The sequence below is a fragment of the Zeugodacus cucurbitae genome, unplaced genomic scaffold, assembly GCF_028554725.1.
Source record: "Zeugodacus cucurbitae isolate PBARC_wt_2022May unplaced genomic scaffold, idZeuCucr1.2 ctg00000019.1, whole genome shotgun sequence".
Lineage (NCBI taxonomy): Eukaryota > Metazoa > Arthropoda > Insecta > Diptera > Tephritidae > Zeugodacus > Zeugodacus cucurbitae.
In genome coordinates, this window is record NW_026530832.1 from 122483 (window position 1) to 139301 (window position 16819).

The 16819-nt window shown below is 36.1% G+C and overlaps 1 protein-coding gene across 1 annotated transcript; it reads right to left on the minus strand.

Moving 5' to 3' along the window:
* Positions 1-10141: 10141 nt before the first annotated feature.
* Positions 10142-12205, minus strand: LOC128923616 (glutamate dehydrogenase, mitochondrial-like). Its single transcript, XM_054235855.1, is given in 5 exon segments — positions 10142-10354; positions 10408-10824; positions 10891-11195; positions 11257-11544; positions 11740-12205. Coding segments are annotated over 5 exon segments (1620 nt in total). The 5' UTR covers positions 12137-12205.
* Positions 12206-16819: the final 4614 nt, after the last annotated feature.

Consider the following 16819-nt stretch of genomic DNA (forward strand, 5'->3'; position numbering starts at 1 on the left):
TACCGCCTATTTCTACTGGCTTACCAGTCGTGATGGCCAATGCATCTACATCGTTATAGCCTAGAAGAACAATTTATTTGTCTATCAAGACGTTTTCTAATATTTCATAAAAAAAAATTACCAAAAGTTTTAATATATTGATCCACCAACCAACTCATCTCGCGTTGGCTGGTATTCACATCTGGTGCCGGTACATCTATACCCGGACCTATCATATTGCGACGTAATAGCTCCATTGTATAGCGACGCGTAATTGTTTGTAATTCTTGTGCAGTATACTTCTTCGGGTCGATACGTATGCCACCCTTGGAACCACCAAACGGTACATTCACGCAAGCCGTCTTAAACGCCATCAGATAAGCCAAAGCGCGTATCTCATCGGCGTCGACGTCCATGGCAAAACGTATGCCTACAAAAGAGGAACGGATATGATCAGTCAGTTATATATATCATGCTAGACATCAGCAGTTGAAGCATTGAAAAGGAAGAACATTTTCTTGAAACACACAACTACATGCATATATTCTAGAAAATTCGTTGAGAAATTTTTTGAATATACCAGCTTTTCTAGAAAAATAATAGCCAATAATATAATTGAACCCACCGCCTTTGAGTGGTAATCTGTGTCTAGTGTGGTGTGCGCGATAGCCGGTGATTAGCTCGTAATTGCCATCACTTCTTATTATAGGGAAGGTAACTTCCAATAGATTTGTAGTGCAGCCCATCAATTTAAGCATGGCGGAAACACGTTGTTCACGCTGTTCCTTCTTCCTGTAAGGATACTTTTCCAGCTCCTTTATCATCATCGGCTCCATTAGCTGAGCGGCCGAGTGATAATAATACTCAACCATGTGTGCAAATGGTGGGTCTTTGTCTTTATTGATTTTTTTCCAAATGCTTGGGCATCACGTGCTTTTCACGCGTAGCCCCAAGTCCGGTCCAGTTTAAAACTGTCTTCGATAGTGAAGATCGTAAAAGTTTACCATTTAAAAGGAAGGACATATTGCCTTGCGATAATGCAATCCCAGTTATGATTTTTTTTTGTGTGTTTTTGTAAGAAATTTTTTGCACTCACTTTTTCGGCAATTATTTTGGTATCCGCTGATTTTGTTGTATATTGTATATATACAATTGTATTACGAATATATAAATATTCCACAATATTCAGTAAGAAAATATTTTTTGTTTATTTATTATTTGCGTCAGGTTTTTTTTTGTAATTATTTTCTTCGAGAACAAATTCAAATCGCTCCGTTCAACACAACTGTTCTTATGAAAATCTCAATATCAACTGAACTGAGAAAAATAAATTTGACAATATTGACTGTTTATGTTTTGAAGTTTTGATTTTTTCTGTTGAAAATATGTTAATGTTAATGTTTTTTTAATGTTAATTATTTTATTCTGGCAAAAATTTTGGATTTTGGGGATCGTAAAAAATGACGAATAATGCATAATAACCCCTACCCACTTACTACGCTATTTTTGGTGCATTTGGTGGATGGATTTTTGGTACCATTCACAACTTTTTTGGTGCATTTTGGTGCATTTGATGCATTGGCGCGTGGTGAAAACCCGATTTTTTCACGGCGCGCAAATGGGGTTATACAGGTCGTATGAGTACCATATTACCAAAAACAGAAAAACAGATATAAGGGTACCAAAAACAGAGGTAAGTGGGTAGGGGTTTTGTTTTTTAATTGTAAAACTGTTGCTGTCAAGAAGCCATTTTGTTTGTGTTTGTGTAAAGAAATATTTATTTAAAAATTGAAGAAAAATATACAAAAGGATATTACACTTTGGATCTTATAAATATATAAATGTAAAATTTGTAAAAATAAATAATCGCCAAGCGACTTCAGACGCATTCTGTAATTATTGTTGAGAAATGCCCTCCATTTCTAAGGCTCGGAAAATCTTAGAAATCGAGTAAATAAAGGCAGCGGTGCGTAAATCATTGCAGAGACCGAATTCATTGGCCACAATCTTAATGCCTGCCCCCGCAGTTTCCATAACTGTTTGTAGTCCTGCGTCTACAATATCCGCCTCCTTCGTACAGTCTCTTATGAGCTTTAACTTTTTGTTTGGCTTGAACTTATCCTAAATAAATAAATTAAAAAAATTCATATTAACAAATTAACTTATTTGCACGGTGGTCAAAGTTCACTTACCTCGCACTCATTCATGGAGTTAAAGATCTCGTTGATTATGACTTTCTCGCGTTTAACATTCATTTTGCCATAAGATACATGATTGATATTCTTTAAGTACTCAAAGTAGGATACCGTTACACCGCCAGCATTGCAAAACAAATCCGGTATAATGAGTACATTCTTTTTACGTAATATTTCATCGGCAGCTGGCGTCGAAGGACCATTAGCGCCTTCTAAAATCATCTTGGCTTGTACACTGTTAGCATTTTCGACAGTGAGAACCTTTTGCGTAGAGCAAGGCATTAGTATATCGCATTTTTCACCCAACAAACTGCCCTCTTTTTCGGTGGCTTTGGTATAGCCCTTGATTGATTTATTATTTTTTGCATAATACTCCATTAAGTCCTAAGTATATGAAGAAAATTAAAAAAATATTATCATGGAGATATTTATTTTCAATACGCCACATACCTTTGGATCAATGCCATTCTCATTTACTAGAGACACGTCAAATTCTTGAACACCGATCAGTTTGGCACCGGCTTCCACTACAAAAACGGATGCATGGAAACCGACATTGCCAAACCCTTGTACGATCACGGTTTTATCTTTCCAACCAGTCTTCCAGCCTAATAAATCCATCCAATCTTTATCCATAATAAAACATTCAGCCGCCTTAAATAGACCACGTCCCGTGGCGGCGGTGCGACCATTTATACCGCCTATTTCTACTGGCTTACCAGTCGTGATGGCCAATGCATCTACATCGTTATAGCCTAGAAGAACAATTTATTTGTCTATCAAGACGTTTTCTAATATTTCATAAAAAAAAATTACCAAAAGTTTTAATATATTGATCCATCAACCAACTCATCTCGCGTTGGCTGGTATTCACATCTGGTGCCGGTACATCTATACCCGGACCTATCATATTGCGACGTAATAGCTCCATTGTATAGCGACGCGTAATTGTTTGCAATTCTTGTGCAGTATACTTCTTCGGGTCGATACGTATGCCACCCTTGGAACCACCAAACGGTACATTCACGCAAGCCGTCTTAAACGCCATCAGATAAGCCAAAGCGCGTATCTCATCGGCGTCGACGTCCATGGCAAAACGTATGCCTACAAAAGAGGAACGGATATGATCAGTCAGTTATATATATCATGCTAGACATCAGCAGTTGAAGCATTGAAAAGGAAGTACATTTTCTTGAAACACACAACTACATGCATATATTCTAGAAAATTCGTTGAGAAATTTTTTGAATATACCAGCTTTTCTAGAAAAATTATAGCCAATAATATAATTGAACCCACCGCCTTTGAGTGGTAATCTGTGTCTAGTGTGGTGTGCGCGATAGCCGGTGATTAGCTCGTAATTGCCATCACTTCTTATTATAGGGAAGGTAACTTCCAATAGATTTGTAGTGCAGCCCATCAATTTAAGCATGGCGGAAACACGTTGTTCACGCTGTTCCTTCTTCATGTAAGGATACTTTTCCAGCTCCTTTATCATCATCGGCTCCATTAGCTGAGCGGCCGAGTGATAATAATACTCAACCATGTGTGCAAATGGTGGGTCTTTGTCTTTATTGATTTTTTCCAAATGCTTGGGCATCACGTGCTTTTCACGCGTAGCTCCAAGTCCGGTCCAGTTTAAAACTGTCTTCGATAGTGAAGATCGTAAAAGTTTACCATTTAAAAGGAAGGACATATTGCCTTGCGATAATGCAATCCCAGTTATGATTTTTTTTGTGTGTTTTTGTAAGAAATTTTTTGCACTCACTTTTTCGGCAATTATTTTGGTATCCGCTGATTTTGTTGTATATTGTATATATACAATTGTATTACGAATATATAAATATTCCACAATATTCAGTAAGAAAATATTTTTTGTTTATTTATTATTTGCGTCAGGTTTTTTTTTGTAATTATTTTCTTCGAGAACAAATTCAAATCGCTCCGTTCAACACAACTGTTCTTATGAAAATCTCAATATCAACTGAACTGAGAAAAATAAATTTGACAATATTGACTGTTTATGTTTTGAAGTTTTGATTTTTTCTGTTGAAAATATGTTAATGTTAATGTTTTTTTAATGTTAATTATTTTATTCTGGCAAAAATTTTGGATTTTGGGGATCGTAAAAAATGACGAATAATGCATAATAACCCCTACCCACTTACTACGCTATTTTTGGTGCATTTGGTGGATTGATTTTTGGTACCATTCACCACTTTTTTGGTGCATTTTGGTGCATTTGATGCATTGACGCGTGGTGAAAACCCGATTTTTTCACGTCGCGCAAATGGGGTTATACAGGTCGTATGAGTACCATATTACCAAAAGTGGGTAAGTGGGTAGGGGTTTTGTTTTTTAATTGTAAAACTGTTGCTGTCAAGAAGCCATTTTGTTTGTGTTTGTGTAAAGAAATATTTATTTAAAAATTGAAGAAAAATATACAAAAGGATATTACACTTTGGATCTTATAAATATATAAATGTAAAATGTGTAAAAATAAACAATCGCCTAGCGACTTCAGACGCATTCTGCAATTATTGCTGAGAAATGCCCTCCAATTCTAATGCTCGGAAAATCTTCGAAATCGAGTAAATAAATTTTTAATAATAAAACATTCAGCCGCCTTAAATAGACCACGTCCCGTGGCGGCGGTGCGACCATTTATACCGCCTATTTCTACTGGCTTATAGCCTAGAAGAACAATTTATTTGTCTATCAAGACGTTTTCTAATATTTCATAAAAAAAAATTACCAAAAGTTTTAATATATTGATCCACCAACCAACTCATCTCGCGTTGGCTGGTATTCACATCTGGTGCCGGTACATCTATACCCGGACCTATCATATTGCGACGTAATAGCTCCATTGTATAGCGACGCGTAATTGTTTGCAATTCTTGTGCAGTATACTTCTTCGGGTCGATACGTATGCCACCCTTGGAACCACCAAACGGTACATTCACGCAAGCCGTCTTAAACGCCATCAGATAAGCCAAAGCGCGTATCTCATCGGCGTCGACGTCCATGGCAAAACGTATGCCTACAAAAGAGGAACGGATATTATCAGTCAGTTATATATATCATGCTAGACATCAGCAGTTGAAGCATTGAAAAGGAAGAACATTTTCTTGAAACACACAACTACATGCATATATTCTAGAAAATTCGTTGAGAAATTTTTTGAATATACCAGCTTTTCTAGAAAAATAATAGCCAATAATATAATTGAACCCACCGCCTTTGAGTGGTAATCTGTGTCTAGTGTGGTGTGCGCGATAGCCGGTGATTAGCTCGTAATTGCCATCACTTCTTATTATAGGGAAGGTAACTTCCAATAGATTTGTAGTGCAGCCCATCAATTTAAGCATGGCGGAAACACGTTGTTCACGCTGTTCCTTCTTCATGTAAGGATACTTTTCCAGCTCCTTTATCATCATCGGCTCCATTAGCTGAGCGGCCGAGTGATAATAATACTCAACCATGTGTGCAAATGGTGGGTCTTTGTCTTTATTGATTTTTTCCAAATGCTTGGGCATCACGTGCTTTTCACGCGTAGCTCCAAGTCCGGTCCAGTTTAAAACTGTCTTCGATAGTGAAGATCGTAAAAGTTTACCATTTAAAAGGAAGGACATATTGCCTTGCGATAATGCAATCCCAGTTATGATTTTTTTTTGTGTGTTTTTGTAAGAAATTTTTTGCACTCACTTTTTCGGCAATTATTTTGGTATCCGCTGATTTTGTTGTATATTGTATATATACAATTGTATTACGAATATATAAATATTCCACAATATTCAGTAAGAATTTAATTATTTTCTTCGAGAACAAATTCAAATCGCTCCGTTCAACACAACTGTTCTTATGAAAATCTCAATATCAACTGAACTGAGAAAAATAAATTTGACAATATTGACTGTTTATGTTTTGAAGTTTTAATTTTTTCTGTTGAAAATATGTTAATGTTAATGTTTTTTTAATGTTAATTATTTTATTCTGGCAAAAATTTTGGATTTTGGGGATCGTAAAAAATGACGAATAATGCATAATAACCCCTACCCACTTACTACGCTATTTTTGGTGCATTTGGTGGATGGATTTTTGGTACCATTCACCACTTTTTTGGCGCATTTTGGTGCATTTGATGCATTGGCGCGTGGTGAAAAACCGATTTTTTCACGGCGCGCAAATGGGGTTATACAGGTCGTATGAGTACCATATTACCAAAAACAGAAAAACAGATATAAGGGTACCAAAAACAGAGGTAAGTGGGTAGGGGTTTTGTTTTTTAATTGTAAAACTGTTGCTGTCAAGAAGCCATTTTGTTTGTGTTTGTGTAAAGAAATATTTCTTTAAAAATTGAAGAAAAATATACAAAAGGATATTACACTTTCGATCTTATAAATATATAAATGTAAAATGTGTAAAAATAAACAATCGCCTAGCGACTTCAGACGCATTCTGCAATTATTGCTGAGAAATGCCCTCCAATTCTAATGCTCGGAAAATCTTCGAAATCGAGTAAATAAAGGCGGCGGTGCGTAAATCATTGCAGTGGTGAATGCCACCAAAATTGGCGTAGTAAGTGGGTAGGGGTTTTTTTTTAATTGTTAAACTGTTGCTGTCAAGAAGCCATTCTGTTTGTGTTTTTGTAAAGAAATATTTATTTAAAAATTTAAGAAAAATATACAAAAGGATATTACACTTTGGATCTTATAAATATATAAATGTAAAATTTGTAAAAATAAATAATCGCCAAGCGACTTCAGACGCATTCTGTAATTATTGTTGAGAAATGCCCTCCATTTCTAAGGCTCGGAAAATCTTAGAAATCGAGTAAATAAAGGCAGCGGTGCGTAAATCATTGCAGAGACCGAATTCATTGGCCACAATCTTAATGCCTGCCCCCGCAGTTTCCATAACTGTTTGTAGTCCTGCGTCTACAATATCCGCCTCCTTCGTACAGTCTCTTATGAGCTTTAACTTTTTGTTTGGCTTAAACTTATCCTAAATAAATAAATTAAAAAAATTCATATTAACAAATTAACTTATTTGCACGGTGGTCAAAGTTCACTTACCTCGCACTCATTCATGGAGTTAAAGATCTCGTTGATTATGGCTTTCTCGCGTTTAACATTCATTTTGCCATAAGATACATGATTGATATTCTTTAAGTACTCAAAGTAGGATACCGTTACACCGCCAGCATTGCAAAACAAATCCGGTATAATGAGTACATTCTTTTTACGTAATATTTCATCGGCAGCTGGCGTCGAAGGACCATTAGCGCCTTCTAAAATCATCTTGGCTTGTACACTGTTAGCATTTTCGACAGTGAGAACCTTTTGCGTAGAGCAAGGCATTAGTATATCGCATTTTTCACCCAACAAACTGCCCTCTTTTTCGGTGGCTTTGGTATAGCCCTTGATTGATTTATTATTTTTTGCATAATACTCCATTAAGTCCTAAGTATATGAAGAAAATTAAAAAAATATTATCATGGAGATATTTATTTTCAATACGCCACATACCTTTGGATCAATGCCATTCTCATTTACTAGAGACACGTCAAATTCTTGAACACCGATCAGTTTGGCACCGGCTTCCACTACAAAAACGGATGCATGGGAACCGACATTGCCAAACCCTTGTACGATCACGGTTTTATCTTTCCAACCAGTCTTCCAGCCTAATAAATCCATCCAATCTTTATCCATAATAAAACATTCAGCCGCCTTAAATAGACCACGTCCCGTGGCGGCGGTGCGACCATTTATACCGCCTATTTCTACTGGCTTACCAGTCGTGATGGCCAATGCATCTACATCGTTATAGCCTAGAAGAACAATTTATTTGTCTATCAAGACGTTTTCTAATATTTCATAAAAAAAAATTACCAAAAGTTTTAATATATTGATCCACCAACCAACTCATCTCGCGTTGGCTGGTATTCACATCTGGTGCCGGTACATCTATACCCGGACCTATCATATTGCGACGTAATAGCTCCATTGTATAGCGACGCGTAATTGTTTGCAATTCTTGTGCAGTATACTTCTTCGGGTCGATACGTATGCCACCCTTGGAACCACCAAACGGTACATTCACGCAAGCCGTCTTAAACGCCATCAGATAAGCCAAAGCGCGTATCTCATCGGCGTCGACGGCCATGGCAAAACGTATGCCTACAAAAGAGGAACGGATATTATCAGTCAGTTATATATATCATGCTAGACATCAGCAGTTGAAGCATTGAAAAGGAAGAACATTTTCTTGAAACACACAACTACATGCATATATTCTAGAAAATTCGTTGAGAAATTTTTTGAATATACCAGCTTTTCTAGAAAAATAATAGCCAATAATATAATTGAACCCACCGCCTTTGAGTGGTAATCTGTGTCTAGTGTGGTGTGCGCGATAGCCGGTGATTAGCTCGTAATTGCCATCACTTCTTATTATAGGGAAGGTAACTTCCAATAGATTTGTAGTGCAGCCCATCAATTTAAGCATGGCGGAAACACGTTGTTCACGCTGTTCCTTCTTCATGTAAGGATACTTTTCCAGCTCCTTTATCATCATCGGCTCCATTAGCTGAGCGGCCGAGTGATAATAATACTCAACCATGTGTGCAAATGGTGGGTCTTTGTCTTTATTGATTTTTTCCAAATGCTTGGGCATCACGTGCTTTTCACGCGTAGCCCCAAGTCCGGTCCAGTTTAAAACTGTCTTCGATAGTGAAGATCGTAAAAGTTTACCATTTAAAAGGAAGGACATATTGCCTTGCGATAATGCAATCCCAGTTATGATTTTTTTTGTGTGTTTTTGTAAGAAATTTTTTGCACTCACTTTTTCGGCAATTATTTTGGTATCCGCTGATTTTGTTGTATATTGTATATATACAATTGTATTACGAATATATAAATATTCCACAATATTCAGTAAGAAAATATTTTTTGTTTATTTATTATTTGCGTCAGGTTTTTTTTTTGTAATTATTTTCTTCGAGAACAAATTCAAATCGCTCCGTTCAACACAACTGTTCTTATGAAAATCTCAATATCAACTGAACTGAGAAAAATAAATTTGACAATATTGACTGTTTATGTTTTGAAGTTTTGATTTTTTCTGTTGAAAATATGTTAATGTTAATGTTTTTTTAATGTTAATTATTTTATTCTGGCAAAAATTTTGGATTTTGGGGATCGTAAAAAATGACGAATAATGCATAATAACCCCTACCCACTTACTACGCTATTTTTGGTGCATTTGGTGGATGGATTTTTGGTACCATTCACCACTTTTTTGGTGCATTTTGGTGCATTTGATGCATTGGCGCGTGGTGAAAAACCGATTTTTTCACGGCGCGCAAATGGGGTTATACAGGTCGTATGAGTACCATATTACCAAAAACAGAAAAACAGATATAAGGGTACCAAAAACAGAGGTAAGTGGGTAGGGGTTTTGTTTTTTAATTGTAAAACTGTTGCTGTCAAGAAGCCATTTTGTTTGTGTTTGTGTAAAGAAATATTTATTTAAAAATTGAAGAAAAATATACAAAAGGATATTACACTTTGGATCTTATAAATATATAAATGTAAAATGTGTAAAAATAAACAATCGCCTAGCGACTTCAGACGCATTCTGCAATTATTGCTGAGAAATGCCCTCCAATTCTAATGCTCGGAAAATCTTCGAAATCGAGTAAATAAAGGCGGCGGTGCGTAAATCATTGCAGTGGTGAATGCCACCAAAATTGGCGTAGTAAGTGGGTAGGGGTTTTTTTTTTTAATTGTTAAACTGTTGCTGTCAAGAAGCCATTCTGTTTGTGTTTTTGTAAAGAAATATTTATTTAAAAATTTAAGAAAAATATACAAAAGGATATTACACTTTGGATCTTATAAATATATAAATGTAAAATTTGTAAAAATAAATAATCGCCAAGCGACTTCAGACGCATTCTGTAATTATTGTTGAGAAATGCCCTCCATTTCTAAGGCTCGGAAAATCTTAGAAATCGAGTAAATAAAGGCAGCGGTGCGTAAATCATTGCAGAGACCGAATTCATTGGCCACAATCTTAATGCCTGCCCCCGCAGTTTCCATAACTGTTTGTAGTCCTGCGTCTACAATATCCGCCTCCTTCGTACAGTCTCTTATGAGCTTTAACTTTTTGTTTGGCTTGAACTTATCCTAAATAAATAAATAAAAAAAATTCATATTAACAAATTAACTTATTTGCACGGTGGTCAAAGTTCACTTACCTCGCACTCATTCATGGAGTTAAAGATCTCGTTGATTATGGCTTTCTCGCGTTTAACATTCATTTTGCCATAAGATACATGATTGATATTCTTTAAGTACTCAAAGTAGGATACCGTTACACCGCCAGCATTGCAAAACAAATCCGGTATAATGAGTACATTCTTTTTACGTAATATTTCATCGGCAGCTGGCGTCGAAGGACCATTAGCGCCTTCTAAAATCATCTTGGCTTGTACACTGTTAGCATTTTCGACAGTGAGAACCTTTTGCGTAGAGCAAGGCATTAGTATATCGCATTTTTCACCCAACAAACTGCCCTCTTTTTCGGTGGCTTTGGTATAGCCCTTGATTGATTTATTATTTTTTGCATAATACTCCATTAAGTCCTAAGTATATGAAGAAAATTAAAAAAATATTATCATGGAGATATTTATTTTCAATACGCCACATACCTTTGGATCAATGCCATTCTCATTTACTAGAGACACGTCAAATTCTTGAACACCGATCAGTTTGGCACCGGCTTCCACTACAAAAACGGATGCATGGGAACCGACATTGCCAAACCCTTGTACGATCACGGTTTTATCTTTCCAACCAGTCTTCCAGCCTAATAAATCCATCCAATCTTTATCCATAATAAAACATTCAGCCGCCTTAAATAGACCACGTCCCGTGGCGGCGGTGCGACCATTTATACCGCCTATTTCTACTGGCTTACCAGTCGTGATGGCCAATGCATCTACATCGTTATAGCCTAGAAGAACAATTTATTTGTCTATCAAGACGTTTTCTAATATTTCATAAAAAAAAATTACCAAAAGTTTTAATATATTGATCCACCAACCAACTCATCTCGCGTTGGCTGGTATTCACATCTGGTGCCGGTACATCTATACCCGGACCTATCATATTGCGACGTAATAGCTCCATTGTATAGCGACGCGTAATTGTTTGCAATTCTTGTGCAGTATACTTCTTCGGGTCGATACGTATGCCACCCTTGGAACCACCAAACGGTACATTCACGCAAGCCGTCTTAAACGCCATCAGATAAGCCAAAGCGCGTATCTCATCGGCGTCGACGTCCATGGCAAAACGTATGCCTACAAAAGAGGAACGGATATGATCAGTCAGTTATATATATCATGCTAGACATCAGCAGTTGAAGCATTGAAAAGGAAGAACATTTTCTTGAAACACACAACTACATGCATATATTCTAGAAAATTCGTTGAGAAATTTTTTGAATATACCAGCTTTTCTAGAAAAATAATAGCCAATAATATAATTGAACCCACCGCCTTTGAGTGGTAATCTGTGTCTAGTGTGGTGTGCGCGATAGCCGGTGATTAGCTCGTAATTGCCATCACTTCTTATTATAGGGAAGGTAACTTCCAATAGATTTGTAGTGCAGCCCATCAATTTAAGCATGGCGGAAACACGTTGTTCACGCTGTTCCTTCTTCATGTAAGGATACTTTTCCAGCTCCTTTATCATCATCGGCTCCATTAGCTGAGCGGCCGAGTGATAATAATACTCAACCATGTGTGCAAATGGTGGGTCTTTGTCTTTATTGATTTTTTCCAAATGCTTGGGCATCACGTGCTTTTCACGCGTAGCCCCAAGTCCGGTCCAGTTTAAAACTGTCTTCGATAGTGAAGATCGTAAAAGTTTACCATTTAAAAGGAAGGACATATTGCCTTGCGATAATGCAATCCCAGTTATGATTTTTTTTTGTGTTTTTGTAAGAAATTTTTTGCACTCACTTTTACGGCAATTATTTTGGTATCCGCTGATTTTGTTGTATATTGTATATATACAATTGTATTACGAATATATAAATATTCCACAATAATCAGTAAGAAAATATTTTTTGTTTATTTATTATTTGCGTCAGGTTTTTTTTTGTAATTATATTCTTCGAGAACAAATTCAAATCGCTCCGTTCAACACAACTGTTCTTATGAAAATCTCAATATCAACTGAACTGAGAAAAATAAATTTGACAATATTGACTGTTTATGTTTTGAAGTTTTGATTTTTTCTGTTGAAAATATGTTAATGTTAATGTTTTTTTAATGTTAATTATTTTATTCTGGCAAAAATTTTGGATTTTGGGGATCGTAAAAAATGACGAATAATGCATAATAACCCCTACCCACTTCCTACGCTATTTTTGGTGCATTTGGTGGATGGATTTTTGGTACCATTCACCACTTTTTTGGTGCATTTTGGTGCATTTGATGCATTGGCGCGTGGTGAAAAACCGATTTTTTCACGGCGCGCAAAGGGGGTTATACAGGTCGTATGAGTACCATATTACCAAAAACAGAAAAACAGATATAAGGGTACCAAAAACAGAGGTATTTGGGTAGGGGTTTTGTTTTTTAATTGTAAAACTGTTGCTGTCAAGAAGCCATTTTGTTTGTGTTTGTGTAAAGAAATATTTATTTAAAAATTGAAGAAAAATATACAAAAGGATATTACACTTTGGATCTTATAAATATATAAATGTAAAATGTGTAAAAATAAACAATCGCCTAGCGACTTCAGACGCATTCTGCAATTATTGCTGAGAAATGCCCTCCAATTCTAATGCTCGGAAAATCTTCGAAATCGAGTAAATAAAGGCGGCGGTGCGTAAATCATTGCAGTGGTGAATACCACCAAAATTGGCGTAGTAAGTGGGTAGGGGTTTTTTTTTAATTGTTAAACTGTTGCTGTCAAGAAGCCATTCTGTTTGTGTTTTTGTAAAGAAATATTTATTTAAAAATTTAAGAAAAATATACAAAAGGATATTACACTTTGGATCTTATAAATATATAAATGTAAAATTTGTAAAAATAAATAATCGCCAAGCGACTTCAGACGCATTCTGTAATTATTGTTGAGAAATGCCCTCCATTTCTAAGGCTCGGAAAATCTTAGAAATCGAGTAAATAAAGGCAGCGGTGCGTAAATCATTGCAGAGACCGAATTCATTGGCCACAATCTTAATGCCTGCCCCCGCAGTTTCCATAACTGTTTGTAGTCCTGCGTCTACAATATCCGCCTCCTTCGTACAGTCTCTTATGAGCTTTAACTTTTTGTTTGGCTTGAACTTATCCTAAATAAATAAATTAAAAAAATTCATATTAACAAATTAACTTATTTGCACGGTGGTCAAAGTTCACTTACCTCGCACTCATTCATGGAGTTAAAGATCTCGTTGATTATGGCTTTCTCGCGTTTAACATTCATTTTGCCATAAGATACATGATTGATATTCTTTAAGTACTCAAAGTAGGATACCGTTACACCGCCAGCATTGCAAAACAAATCCGGCATAATGAGTACATTCTTTTTACGTAATATTTCATCGGCAGCTGGCGTCGAAGGACCATTAGCGCCTTCTAAAATCATCTTGGCTTCTACACTGTTAGCATTTTCGACAGTGAGAACCTTTTGCGTAGAGCAAGGCATTAGTATATCGCATTTTTCACCCAACAAACTGCCCTCTTTTTCGGTGGCTTTGGTATAGCCCTTGATTGATTTATTATTTTTTGCATAATACTCCATTAAGTCCTAAGTATATGAAGAAAATTAAAAAAATATTATCATGGAGATATTTATTTTCAATACGCCACATACCTTTGGATCTATGCCATTCTCATTTACTAGAGACACGTCAAATTCTTGAACACCGATCAGTTTGGCACCGGCTTCCACTACAAAAACGGATGCATGGGAACCGACATTGCCAAACCCTTGTACGATCACGGTTTTATCTTTCCAACCAGTCTTCCAGCCTAATAAATCCATCCAATCTTTATCCATAATAAAACATTCAGCCGCCTTAAATAGACCACGTCCCGTGGTGGCGGTGCGACCATTTATACCGCCTATTTCTACTGGCTTACCAGTCGTGATGGCCAATGCATCTACATCGTTATAGCCTAGAAGAACAATTTATTTGTCTATCAAGACGTTTTCTAATATTTCATAAAAAAAATTACCAAAAGTTTTAATATATTGATCCACCAACCAACTCATCTCGCGTTGGCTGGTATTCACATCTGGTGCCGGTACATCTATACCCGGACCTATCATATTGCGACGTAATAGCTCCATTGTATAGCGACGCGTAATTGTTTGCAATTCTTGTGCAGTATACTTCTTCGGGTCGATACGTATGCCACCCTTGGAACCACCAAACGGTACATTCACGCAAGCCGTCTTAAACGCCATCAGATAAGCCAAAGCGCGTATCTCATCGGCGTCGACGTCCATGGCAAAACGTATGCCTACAAAAGAGGAACGGATATGATCAGTCAGTTATATATATCATGCTAGACATCAGCAGTTGAAGCATTGAAAAGGAAGAACATTTTCTTGAAACACACAACTACATGCATATATTCTAGAAAATTCGTTGAGAAATTTTTTGAATATACCAGCTTTTCTAGAAAAATAATAGCCAATAATATAATTGAACCCACCGCCTTTGAGTGGTAATCTGTGTCTAGTGTGGTGTGCGCGATAGCCGGTGATTAGCTCGTAATTGCCATCACTTCTTATTATAGGGAAGGTAACTTCCAATAGATTTGTAGTGCAGCCCATCAATTTAAGCATGGCGGAAACACGTTGTTCACGCTGTTCCTTCTTCATGTAAGGATACTTTTCCAGCTCCTTTATCATCATCGGCTCCATTAGCTGAGCGGCCGAGTGATAATAATACTCAACCATGTGTGCAAATGGTGGGTCTTTGTCTTTATTGATTTTTTCCAAATGCTTGGGCATCACGTGCTTTTCACGCGTAGCCCCAAGTCCGGTCCAGTTTAAAACTGTCTTCGATAGTGAAGATCGTAAAAGTTTACCATTTAAAAGGAAGGACATATTGCCTTGCGATAATGCAATCCCAGTTATGATTTTTTTTTGTGTTTTTGTAAGAAATTTTTTGCACTCACTTTTTCGGCAATTATTTTGGTATCCGCTGATTTTGTTGTATATTGTATATATACAATTGTATTACGAATATATAAATATTCCACAATATTCAGTAAGAAAATATTTTTTGTTTATTTATTATTTGCGTCAGGTTTTTTTTTGTAATTATATTCTTCGAGAACAAATTCAAATCGCTCCGTTCAACACAACTGTTCTTATGAAAATCTCAATATCAACTGAACTGAGAAAAATAAATTTGACAATATTGACTGTTTATGTTTTGAAGTTTTGATTTTTTCTGTTGAAAATGTGTTAATGTTAATGTTTTTTTAATGTTAATTATTTTATTCTGGCAAAAATTTTGGATTTTGGGGATCGTAAAAAATGACGAATAATGCATAATAACCCCTACCCACTTACTACGCTATTTTTGGTGCATTTGGTGGATGGATTTTTGGTACCATTCACCACTTTTTTGGTGCATTTTGGTGCATTTGATGCATTGGCGCGTGGTGAAAAACCGATTTTTTCACGGCGCGCAAAGGGGGTTATACAGGTCGTATGAGTACCATACTACCAAAAACAGAAAAACAGATATAAGGGTACCAAAAACAGAGGTAAGTGGGTAGGGGTTTTGTTTTTTAATTGTAAAACTGTTGCTGTCAAGAAGCCATTTTGTTTGTGTTTTTGTAAAGAAATATTTATTTAAAAATTGAAGAAAAATATACAAAAGGATATTACACTTTGGATCTTATAAATATATAAATGTAAAATGTGTAAAAATAAACAATCGCCTAGCGACTTCAGACGCATTCTGCAATTATTGCTGAGAAATGCCCTCCAATTCTAATGCTCGGAAAATCTTCGAAATCGAGTAAATAAAGGCGGCGGTGCGTAAATCATTGCAGTGGTGAATACCACCAAAATTGGCGTAGTAAGTGGGTAGGGTTTTTTTTTTTAATTGTTAAACTGTTGCTGTCAAGAAGCCATTCTGTTTGTGTTTTTGTAAAGAAATATTTATTTAAAAATTTAAGAAAAATATACAAAAGGATATTACACTTTGGATCTTATAAATATATAAATGTAAAATGTGTAAAAATAAACAATCGCCTAGCGACTTCAGACGCATTCTGCAATTATTGCTGAGAAATGCCCTTCAATTCTAATGCTCGGAAAATCTTCGAAATCGAGTAAATAAAGGCGGCGGTGCGTAAATCATTGCAGTGGTGAATACCACCAAAATTGGCGTAGTAAGTGGGTAGGGTTTTTTTTTTTAATTGTTAAACTGTTGCTGTCAAGAAGCCATTCTGTTTGTGTTTTTGTAAAGAAATATTTATTTAAAAATTTAAGAAAAATATACAAAAGGATATTACACTTTGGATCTTATAAATATATAAATGTAAAATTTGTAAAAATAAATAATCGCCAAGCGACTTCAGACGCATTCTGTAA